We start from the raw sequence: 12076 nt of genomic DNA, 5'->3' as shown, positions 1-12076 counted from the left end.
TTTGGCCTTGAACAAAATGAAGACGTCATCACTGATACCACTTGAGTCCTGTTAAAAATTTTGTAATATTAAAATTTTCCCACTCCTAATTTTCCCACTCCACAATGAGTTTTAAATATCGTGTATTAAAAATGCCTCACGTCATCCTATTTCAGTGAGGACCAAATCTACCTTTACTTACAGCAATTGATAGTATCTATTAAGTTAGCATGAGGCAAAATGGTAGCTCTCAGGATCATGTTTTTGTAGTGTGAGTACAAAAATCAATTTTATACTATAATTACAAGAACAAATTGATTCCCTCGTCCCAGCCTTGCTGTGGTGTTAGGCTGGGCATTAGTCTCCCTTCCAAGAATCTTGCACCTGTACTCATTCTACAACTAGTAAGATATTTGTTCTCTGCTGTAAAGGCATCTGATCACCTGTGTGAGAAGTGCAGAATCTTAGGCAGGTTACCTAAGTTCTTCAGGGACATGGTTGAGTCAGAGGACTCACCTAACATGATCTTGCGCAAGCAACAAGACCCCAGCTGAAATATTTGCCCTGTTCTTTCTCACCTACAGACCTCTCACAGGCTTCCTCTGGATTCACGGAACACTGTGGCCCTCTGTGTGTCCATCTAAAAAACTCCTACACATCTTTCACAGCTCAGAAAAAAGAATCTTTCCTGATTATCCAGTTTCCCAAAGTACTGGGTACATACTTTATTATTACTTTTTTAATTATCACATTATATTTAAAACTTATTTACAATGTCTCTCTTTCTCCGATAGATTCTTGAAGTCAACAATTGTGTTTAATTATTCCTTTTATGTCTAGGACCTTAAAAATTCCCTGGCTCACTAAATGTTTAAATTCATTATGGATGGACCCATAATGTTCTTTATTTCTTTTTAGAACAGTGACTTCATTATTATAGTGAAATGTGTCATTAGAAAAAAAAATGCAAGCAATTTAAAAAATGACCAGGAAGAAAGTAAAAAAAAACCCATTCCAAAACTTACCCCATATAAATTATCATTGCTAATATCAATCCAGACATCTTTCCATTAATGACAATTATTTTTTTTATTTAGGACCAGGCAGTGTTTCGTTCTGTTGTACGTAATGTCACTGTAAGTCAGAGACAACTCAATGGCACCTAACAACAACAACACTTTTTTATCAGTTTTTTATTTTTATCAAAGTTATATATGTTGTTGTTGTTATGTGCCTTCGAGTCAACCCCAACTCATAGTGAGGCAGTATCACTACAGAAGTAGATTGCTAAACCTTCCTTCCAAGGAGTGGCTGATGGGTTTGAACCGCCAGCCTTCTGGTTAGCAGTCAAGTGCCTTAGGCACTATGCTACTAGAGCGCTCGCTCACCCCCTCTCTCCCTCTCTCCCTCTCTCCCTCTCTCTTCCTCTCTCTCCACTTCTCTCCACCTCTCTCCACCTCTCTCCACACACACAGAGAATTTAAAGAAAAACATGAAGATTATAAAAATAGTCTCCCATTTCCATCTTCTCAGAAATAACTACACTCCAATTCTTTGACTTTCTGGTAAATAAGTCCATATTTCTAAATAGTATGCTGTTATTGCTACTTCTTGATTTTTCCATTTTTTACAATTGTTTATTGCTTCCCTGCTATTAAAGATGATCATGTACCTCACTTTCTCACATACACTCCCACCAGCACCTAAAAACATGTCCTGCCCCATTCTTTCAACATAATTGCATTGTAATTTCAAGTAGCTCCTTAAACAGTATTTACATTATTGTGACTATGTAAATACCACTGACAGCTGAACCATACATATGTATATCATGTAATGATTACTTTCCCTCCTTTAAGAAGTTGTTGTTTTTCCTGGAGCTGATAATTGTTTACTGTGCTTATCTGCTTGGTTTTCTGAGTTGTTGTTGTTAGGTGCTATGAATCGGCTCTGACTGTCACAGTGACCCTGTGTATGAAAGAATGAAACACCGCCTGGTCCTGCACAGCCTCACAGTACTTGGCTATACCTGAGCCCATCGTTGCAGCCACTGTGTCAGTCCATCTTGTTGAGGGCCTTTGCCTTTTTCATTGACCCTCCACTTTACCAAGTATGACATCCTTTTCCAGGGAATGATCCCTTCTAACAGCATGACCAAAGTAGGTAAGACAAAGTCTGACCATTCTCACTTCCAAGGAGCATTCCAGCTGCACTTCTTCTGGACAGATTTGTTCATTCTGGCCGTCCATGGTACTTTCAGCATTCTTTGCCAACACCACTACTCAAAAGCATCAACTTTTCTTTGATCATCCTTACTCATCGTTCAGCTTTCACATGCATGTAAGGAGATTGAAAATACCATGGCTTGGGTCAGGCCCACCTTAGTCTTCAAAGAGACGCCTTTGCTCTTCAGCACTTTAAGGAGGTCTTTTGCAGCAGATTGGCCCAGTGCAATACATCATCTGATTTCTTGACTGCTGCTTGCATGGGTGTTGATTGTGGAACCAAGTAGTATGAAATGTTTGACAACTTCAATCTTTTCACTGTTTATTGTGAAGCTGCTTATTGGCCCAGTTATGAAGATTTTCATTTTCTTTATGTTGAAGTATAATCTATATTGCAGACTGTAGTCTAATCTTCATCAATAAGTGCTTCAAGTCATCTTCACTTTCAGCAAGCAAAGTGTGTCATCTCCATATCACTGGTTGTTAATGAGTCTTCCTTCAATCGTGATGTCATGTTCTTCTTCATAATGTCCAGCTTCCCATATTATTAGGTCAGCATACAGATTGAATAAGTATGGTGAAAGGATACAACCCTGATGCATTCCCTTCCTGATTTTAAACCATGCAGTATCCCCGTGTTCTGTACATATGACAGCCTTCTGGTCTGAGTACTTTTCCTTAATTAACCCACACTCTTCCTCACTTGTATAAATCTTCTTGTATTCAAACACATGATATAGTTCATTAACTCAGTCTTCTTGAAAAATTCTCTTCTGGGTCTCTGCTGTATTGACTGCTCTTTGAGTCTAATACTTAGCCAACTGCTTAAAATTTTCCTTCCAGTGGGGACCAGGTTTGCTGGTCCAATAGAGCCTGGTGTAACCACTGAGACTATGGCCCCTAGCTGCCCTTCAGGTCTGGAATTGAACCCACAACTGTGGTTTCCAGCCAAACAAAGTACAGGCATGTGAGTTAAACATTTACCTCAAGTAGACACACGCCCTGGAGAGAACAATCATGGGAGAAGGAAGGGCTGCTTATGCACAGGGAGATAGCTCAGGGTGCAGAAGAGTATGAAGGGATGGACACTGGGAGGAGGTAACTATGGAGAGGAAGTGGGAGGGGAGCTGCTGCATTGTAAATTTTGGTCAATGACATGAGACAAAGTATATGTGAGCTGCTGTATGAAAAGTGAATTTACTCTGTAAATCTTCACCCAAATCCTAATAAAAAAAAAAAAAAAATTTCCTTCCATTTCATTCTGAGGACCTCTGCTTATCTCTTCTCTGAGGTCACATCTTTCCTGGATCCCTAGTCTTTCTCTTTCTGGGTTCTCTCCCTTGTTTTGGGAGCAGACATGATCCCAGAGTTTCCTAGGAAAGGATGTGTGTGAGGCCAGTTTTTCTGAGAACTTTTGCATCTGAAAATATCTTTATTCTGCCCTCAGATTGGGTTTGCTTTGGAACAAGACATTCATATGTTTTTATTGTCTTCTAGTTTTCAGTATTATTGAGAAGTAAAATGTCATTTTGACTCTTGATCCTTTTATATGAAACCTATTTAAAAAAAAAAAGAACTGTGGAAGATTTGATGATGTCCCTCCCTCCAAAACCTTCAGAGGTGTGCTTCGCTGCAGGTCCGTTTTTATCTGCTGTGCTGAGGTCCTCAGTCATTCTTTCAATCTGGGAACTCTGGGCTTTAGTCCTGAGAAGTATTCTTGAATATTTTATTTTCTTTATACATCTGCATTTTTCTGTTTTCCCTTTCAGATGTTGACCATCCTCAACTGGTCCACTAGTTTTCTTACCTTTTTCTCTTATTTGCCATCTCTTTGTCTTTTTGCTCTACTTTCTGGAAGATCTCAACTCTCTCTTCCAGTCCTACTGGGTTTTTTTCATTTCAGCTATCATATTGTACTTTCCAAGTAATTTTTTTCTAGATATTCTTTATTTGAAGGGCTTGTTCTTATTTCTTGAATTCAATATCTTCTCTAATCTGCCTAAGATATTGATAGTTTTTTGGTAATATTCTTTCCTCTACCTAACTGCTGTTTCCTCTAAGTTGGTTTTTGTTTATTGTTTTGACCTCTAACTTTCTCTTACAGGGTTTTCTTAGCTGTCTGAAGATCCTTGGCCACCCACTAAAATTTAAGAGAGGAGTACCCAAAAGCTTTTTTGGACCTCTGTATACTGGGTGGGGTTGTCAGTTTTTGCTTCACTACATGGTAATCTCATGGGGCCATTTCCTGCTTCAGTTCCTGATGCCATTGGCATTAGGTCTTTCCCCTTGGGCTGGTCAAGTTGTCCAGAGAAGACTTGCAGTTTAAACAGTGTAATTAACAGGACTGCGTGTATTCTGAAATTTAGTTGGGAGGAGGCAGGGAATCTTAACATGAAGTACATTTCACTGAACCCCTCTCCTTTTCAGTATGGGATGGTTCTGTCTTCAACTGTGTGTGCTGCACCCCAGTCCAAAGACTCCTTTTTACCATCCCCAGAAAATAAACCTCCAGCTTATACCTGAGTTTGGGAAGGAAATGGCTCAGCTGAAGGAATCGGCAATAAGGTCTGAGGCCAACTGCATTTTAGACAGGCGTCAACTAACCTATTATATTTCTTCGCCTGTTTCTAAAGGCATCAGAAAACCCAAACCCACTGCCATCAAGTTGATCCTGACTCATAGTGACCCCTATTGGGTTTCCAAGGCTATAAATCTTTCCAGAAATAGAATGCCTCATCTTCCTCCCAAAGAGCAGCTAGTGGGTTTGAACTTCCAACCTTCAGGTTAGCAGCCAAATATCTTACCCACTACACCCAATTCCTGAGCATTTGTAGGCTTCAGTGTATAAACTGAGTTGTGTTTTGGCTCTTCAGCATTCAAAATATTATTGTTTTGACGACTAACTTTCTCTTACAGGGTTTTCTGAGCTGTCTGATGATCCTTGATTTCTTGAGTCTTCTGGGTTACACTCATGCATCTCTTTTTCAGCTTCCAAAAAGTTGTTGCCATTGTCCCTTCTTTCATTCTCTTTGCCCTTTATCTGTATGCCTTTTAAAAACCCCTTTGCTGCCATCTTAGTGAGGTTTCATGGCAGATGGGGAGCAAAGGCTAATGCTTGGCATTCAACCTGCCGTCTTTCACCAGAGGTGCAATGGGGTTTTTATCCTTTAAGTTTCCTGGCCACACTTACCAATGTGCACCACTCTCATTCAATCTCTCTGGCTTGAAGTTTTTTGAAGGGAAGGAGCTAAGATTGAAGCAGGAGTACTTTGTGGTGGCTGCTACCTTGCAAGATGTCATCCGGCGTTTCAAAGCCTCCAAGTTTGGCTCCACCGACAGTGCCCAAACTGTGTTTGATGCATTTCCAGATCAGGCAAGTATTCAGTCTGTGACCATAAATGAGGACCAGGATTTCCTATCAGATTTGCTTCTCTCTCTCTCTCTCAGTGCTAAAAAAGTATAGTAGGAATATTATCTTTAAGGCATTTTGTAGAAAGTGGGCATTTTGTTTGGTGCTTTACCTAGGCAACGAAGCCATATCCTGGGCCATCCATCACCTTTAGTTGATTTGTCTTCCCCACACAGGTGGCCATCCAGCTGAATGACACTCACCCTGCACTCGCCATCCCTGAGCTGATGAGGATTTTTGTGGATATTGAAAAATTGCCCTGGTCTAAGGTCTGTACAATTTGGCTTCTTTTCCTTAATTGATCAGACTGTCTGTGGTTGAGAGATTTTGCCAAAAGCTCCTTTCCCAGTTTTTAAAAATAATTTACTATTGCTAGTGGGCAGCTGCTAAAGGTAAATTTTGCCCTGATGCAGACATTTCTCCTTCCCTAGAGCTTTACAGAAAGCCCAGGTGGCTCAGTGGTTAAAGCACTCAGCTGCTAACCGAAAGGTCAGTGGTTCAAACCCCACTAGCCGTTCTGTGGGAGGAAGGACTTGACAATTTGCTCTTGTAAAGATTACAGCCTAGGAAGCGCTACGGGGCAGTTCTACTCTGTTCTGTAAGGTCGGTATGAGTCAGAATCAACTTGATAACACACAACAACAGTGTTTTACAAGGAACATAATTGAAAAATAAATAAATTCATTCCTTGTGGGACGCAAATCAGTGTCCCACTATATTGTAAAGGCTTATATTCTGTTTATGATCTTTGTGTCTAAAAGGATCCTAAATTAAATTTTCTAATGATGAATATAGCTGTGTTCACATAGCTTTGGAAGTCAGTATCTTAAACATTTATTTGTGCCTTCTTAAAACATTACTTAAGTTTTTCTTCCTCAAACTTTGCATATTTAATAAATGAAAGAAATGTTAAAACCAAAACCCACTGCCATTGAGTCAATTTTGACTCATAGCAACCCACTAGGACAAAGCAGAACTGCCCCATAGGGTTTTCACGTCTGTAAGTCTTCACAGCAGAGTGCCTCATCTTTCTCCTGTGGAGCAGCAGCTGGTGGGTTTGAACTACCAACCTTTTAGTAAGCAGCCAAATGTTTTAACCACTGTGCCACCAGAGCTCCTCCGAAAAACATGTTAGGATGGTAGACAAGATTTATCCAGATGTGTCTTATGCTTTACCAGACAGTTACACAAATAAGTTTTGTTTTTGTTTTGGGTATTTTGTTTGTTTTTGGCCAAAAACATATTCCCACTATATGGAGCATTCCTAGTGGAATCCAGTGCATCTGACTGCATACACACATACATACTGTCCTGTTACAAGTGGTCCAGACCATGTTTGGTCCTGTGTGACTGGATGGGTGCCTGCAGAGAGGCCTTTCTTGCAGAAGAAAGCATCTAAAACCCTTTCTCCCAGGCATGGGAAATCACCCAGAAGACCTTCGCATACACCAACCACACGGTGCTCCCTGAAGCCCTGGAGCGCTGGCCAGTGGAGCTGGTGGAGAAGTTGCTTCCTCGACATTTGCAAATCATTTATGAGATAAATCAGAAGCATTTAGACGTAAGTGGTTTTGAGAAGTTCTTTATGTTTGCCTGTCACTCGGATGAGGTCTTAAGATGTTAGAGTGGCTTCACCCTCATCAAACATGAGGCCCAAACATTGTACAGTGATAAAAATATCCAAGTCTGAATGGGGCTATGTTAAAAATACCATTTTGAAAGTGCTAGACTGGAAAGATGTCATCTCCCTCAGACTAAATTGACCCCTCTCTGTGGGGGTGAAGTTTTATATTCACCGCATCAAAGATTGTTTGTGAAGTGTTTTAAGCCTGAGTGACCAGCAAGGCTTTTCTCTTCTTTTGGCTAGAGAATTGTGGCCTTGTTTCCTAACGATGTCAATCGTCTGAGAAGGATGTCTCTGATAGAAGAGGAAGGAGGCAAAAGGATCAACATGGCCCATCTGTGCATTGTGGGCTCCCATGCTGTGAACGGCGTGGCTAAAATTCACTCAGACATTGTGAAGACGCAAGTGTGAGGGTCTAATACTGATTCATTAATGGAAATGACACTAGTACATGTAGGGTTCTTTCTGGGCATGAAGAAAAGCCCTGGAAAAAATATTTATATGTATTTTATTCTATACAAAGGACTCTTCTCTTGTGGGAGGCGGGGAGGGATTGAGAGCCTTCTTCTCTGAGCAGTCCTGATTCAAGACTCACGAATCCAAAAAAAAACTGCTTTGAACAGTCTGGAACATATGTTAGTGCCAGGAGGTCAGATGGAGATGATTAGATGAAGACTTTTCCTTATCATTATTATTTTGAATTGCAAATTAATTTCGATTTAAAATGACAACCATAGCTGCTGTCAGTGCCCTCCTTTTATTTCATCTTTCTAAGCCTACTTGGCTTCTCAAATGTAACTCTGAACTTCAGCCAGCATACAGGAACCTGCCGTTTTAGCCAAATTCAGTGATACGTCTCTTCCATCTGCAGATTCAAGGACTTCAGTGAGCTGGAACCAGACAAATTTCAGAATAAAACTAATGGGATCACTCCAAGGCGCTGGCTTTTACTCTGCAACCCAGGACTTGCAGAGTTAATAGCAGAGGTAACTGGGAAGTGCTGAGAGTAAGGGCGGGCTGACTAGAATTTAAGAGGCACATGTGTGGGTTTATAATGTGCAAATTCCGTGTGCTACAAGGTTGGCTTCATCAGCGTGTGACTTCTGCAGTCCCACAGAGCTGCACACACAGCAGCACTTCACACTTGGTTTAATGCTTTACTGTCACCATTTGGAAATGCGCCCCCAGAAATTGTGTAGCTGGTCCTGGCTAACTGTACTCCTATGGCAAAAGGAAGGAAAATGATAGCCCTGTTTAGTAAAAGAGGATAATGAAGCTCATACAAAGAACTGATTGAACCTGGGTCCTTTGACACCCTTTTGAGTAGATTCCCTGTGTTAACTCTTGCATGCCACTAGCAAAAGTATCTTCCCACATAGAATTTCTAGCCTCTTCTGTGGGTGAGTGAAGCCATTATATATGTTGTATATTACACGGACTACACCATTGTAGTCACTCACCACTACCTACCTGCAGAAACTACTCCATGTGGACTACTCCATCCCCTGAAGTAAAATCACCTCTTCTTTTATATTTAAAGAAAATTGGAGAAGAATACGTGAAAGATTTGAGCCAGCTGACAAAGCTGCACAGCTTTCTGGGTGATGACGTCTTCCTCCGGGAAATTGCCAATGTGAAGCAGGTGAGACTTATAGGTGTGGGATCCCCTCTCGGCTCTTGCTTTGAAGGTTTGTACTCTAGTTTTTTAAAATACACCACCCAGTTCTTCTGAGTCTAAAGGGCTCTGGCATCATACACTGTCTCACCAGGAAAACAAGCTCAAGTTTTCTCAGTTCCTGGAGAAGGAGTACAAAGTAAAGATCAATCCGTCCTCCATGTTTGACGTGCATGTGAAGAGGATACATGAGTATAAGCGGCAGCTCCTGAACTGCCTGCATGTCATCACCATGTACAACCGTGAGTTGCTCCTGGAGCTGCCAAGGCTGGGTCTCTGCCCCTTGAAGGTGGCAGCAGTGGTGTCAGTGTGGGTCTTCCATCCCAGGCATCAGTTGTCTTCTGTTCCATGTACTTCTCTTTTTCAGGCATTAAGAAAGACCCTAAGAAGTTATTTGTGCCCAGAACAGTTATAATTGGTGGCAAAGTAAGTTGGTTCTATTTAGTAGGGGGTCTGTGGCTCTAATCTCTTAATTTCTCCATTTCATAATGGCTGCATGCTGTCATGTGTTTGGCATTCTTCTCCAAGGCTGCCCCAGGATACCACATGGCCAAAATGATCATAAAGCTGATCACCTCAGTGGCAGATGTGGTGAACAATGACCCTGTGGTTGGAAGCAAATTGAAAGTCATCTTCTTGGAGAACTACAGAGTGTCTCTTGCTGAAAAAGGTACTGCCTTCATTGCAGAACTTGTTCTAGGGAAAGACTACATGGTACAGAGATGATAGCAGCTGACCTCAAGGAGCTAGTAATATAGGATAGCTTAGGCAGAATGAGCGCCTAAGCCAAGAGCTTTTAAAGTGATTCAATTTGATAATGAGAATGATGTCACCATAGTTACTCTCACAGGACTTCATCTACCAGGGCAATTTTCCTACACTAGCTAGGAAGAGCTGAGCACTAGAGGAGGAAGCCTTGAGGTTCCAGTATGGTGCAAACTGTCTTCCACCAAAGAGAAGAAAGGTCTTCATTTCCCAGTTTGTATTTTGCAAGAGAATTTCAGTTCTTTGGTGCCCAGATTTTCCTCTGGTCATTGTGTGGGAAGAAGTCCTCTCATCTTTTCACGTAGGAACAGGGAATTAGGACAGATGTCAGGCTGCCAAAACACGAGGCTTAGACATGCCTCAGATGGGCACTCCGGGATCAGATGTGGACCTTCCCACATGAAGGCAGCCAGACTGGCAAGACACCAACATCCTTTTCTCTACTGCTAGGACCTTTGCTTATTTGCATCACATGCTCACAAAGCACCAAGCACATGCAAATGCCAACTGTGTATTCACCCACTTTCCATGTTGAAAGGATAAAAGAACTTTCTCTTTCTGTGGTACTTTTGAGTCCTCTGATGTTACTGTTTAAGAGCTGTCTGCATGTCCCAGCAAGAGAAAAGAGCCAGGCTTTTTTGGGTCCAAAGGAAGATATGTATAATCTACAAATACGCTCTCAAATAAAGCAAAGAGTTGGTCCTGACCTTTGTCATCAAACAAGTCTTCAGGCAGCACTAATTTGTGTATAAATTTGTGTATAAAAGGCTGAAAGGTCAGAGGCCTGGTATCTAGTCCCAGGGGCATTTCACTGTATGTGAGAAGTGGAAGAAATGTAGCCGATTTTGTTTCTTCCTATTATAAAGTGGGACAGACACTTTGAATTTTATGGATCAAGAAGGAGAGGCTTAAAGACATTTTGTAAGGTTATAAAATGTAGAGGAAATAAAAATCATAGCAAAAATTGGGAGAAGATAAATGTGGTACCAACTTTTATAGCAGAAAGTCAAGAGATGGTCTTTAAAGTTTATAGACCAAATGTGGAACAAAACTCAAAATCATTAAAAAAAAAAAAAAAAAAAAAGACCAGGTTTGCTGGTCTGATGGAGCCTGGTGAAACCCCTGAGATTATGGCCCTTAGCTGCCCTTCAGGTCTGGAATTGAACCCACTCCTGTGGCTTCCAGCCAAACGAATGGACGGGCATATCAACTGAACATCTAATTAGGTAGATACGCTCCTTGGAGAGATCAATCATGGGAGAACAGAAGGGCTGTGTATGCACAGGGAGACAGCTTGGGGGGCAGGAGTGCATGGAGGGAAGGACATAGGGAAGAAGAGACTATGGGGAGGAAGTGGAAGGAGAGCTGTTGCATTGTGGGAGATTACAGTCAATGTCATGAGACAAAGTGTGTGTAAGCTGCTGTATGGAAGAAGAATTTGCTCTGAAAAGTTTCAGCCAAATCACACACACAAAAAAAGTTTATAGACCAATAAAGTAATATAAACATATAGGTATTTAGCTTTGTGGCCATAACCACCAAGAAATGAGACAAAAAAGGAGATAGTTGTGGTTACCTGAATTGGGAAGGCACTCTGGTGGCATAGCAGTTAAAGAATTTGGTTGCTAACCAAAAGGTTGGCAGTTCAAACCTACCAGCCACTCCATACAAGAAAAACGAGGCAGTCTGCTACTGCCTATGGGGCAGTTCTACTCTGTCCTATAGGGCCACTATGATTCAGAATCAACTCAACAGGGTATGCTTTTGTTTTTGGAGTCAAGGAAAAATAGTAACATTTGCCCTTCTATACCATTTGAATGTTAATTTTGATGTGCACATACTAGTTGAATGATCAAAGCTGACTAGCTAGATAAATGTTGGGCTACAATACAAGGAGATTTAGAGCAATCTGATTGCTGATTTGAATCTAGAATCTAGATCTAGAATCACTGGTTTTAATATGTCTTGCTCGTAGTTATTCCAGCCACAGATTTGTCAGAGCAGATTTCAACTGCCGGCACTGAAGCCTCGGGTACAGGCAATATGAAGTTTATGCTGAATGGGGCCCTGACCATTGGGACCATGGATGGGGCCAATGTGGAAATGGCAGAGGAAGCTGGGGAAGAGAACATGTTCATCTTTGGCATGAGAGTAGATGATGTGGTTGCTTTGGACAAGAAAGGGTGAGTAAGCATCTCCTCTTTGTTGGGCTGGTCACTTCCAAGAGGGTAAGTGTGCTCAGAGGACTTCCTGACCACAAAGTAGCCCAGTGAGGCTAAGTCACGTGAGATGCAGCAGCAGCAGACCATCTCACGTAAGGAATCAGGGGAGTCTCTTTAGTCTTATTAAAACCAGCAAATGAAAGTAAAGGAAGCTTGGGCACTGATACAAGGAGTAGT

The 12076-nt window shown here is 41.4% G+C and overlaps 1 protein-coding gene across 1 annotated transcript in view; it reads left to right on the top strand.

The window, feature by feature from the left end:
* Positions 1-12076, top strand: part of PYGL (glycogen phosphorylase L) — a 51127-nt gene that overhangs the window by 29958 nt on the left and 9093 nt on the right. The window contains exons 7-16 of the mRNA XM_007943700.2: positions 5434-5577; positions 5790-5882; positions 7028-7174; positions 7481-7644; positions 8109-8223; positions 8778-8879; positions 9007-9154; positions 9280-9338; positions 9441-9582; positions 11653-11860. Coding sequence (XP_007941891.1) covers positions 5434-5577; positions 5790-5882; positions 7028-7174; positions 7481-7644; positions 8109-8223; positions 8778-8879; positions 9007-9154; positions 9280-9338; positions 9441-9582; positions 11653-11860 — 1322 coding nt within the window. The remainder of the gene's footprint in view (positions 1-5433; positions 5578-5789; positions 5883-7027; positions 7175-7480; positions 7645-8108; positions 8224-8777; positions 8880-9006; positions 9155-9279; positions 9339-9440; positions 9583-11652; positions 11861-12076) is intronic.

Source organism: Orycteropus afer, unplaced genomic scaffold (assembly GCF_000298275.1).
Source record: "Orycteropus afer afer isolate SDZICR_OR568_19922 unplaced genomic scaffold, OryAfe1.0 scaffold00111, whole genome shotgun sequence".
Taxonomy (NCBI): domain Eukaryota; kingdom Metazoa; phylum Chordata; class Mammalia; order Tubulidentata; family Orycteropodidae; genus Orycteropus; species Orycteropus afer.
This window is presented reverse-complemented; position numbering and strand designations above follow the sequence as displayed.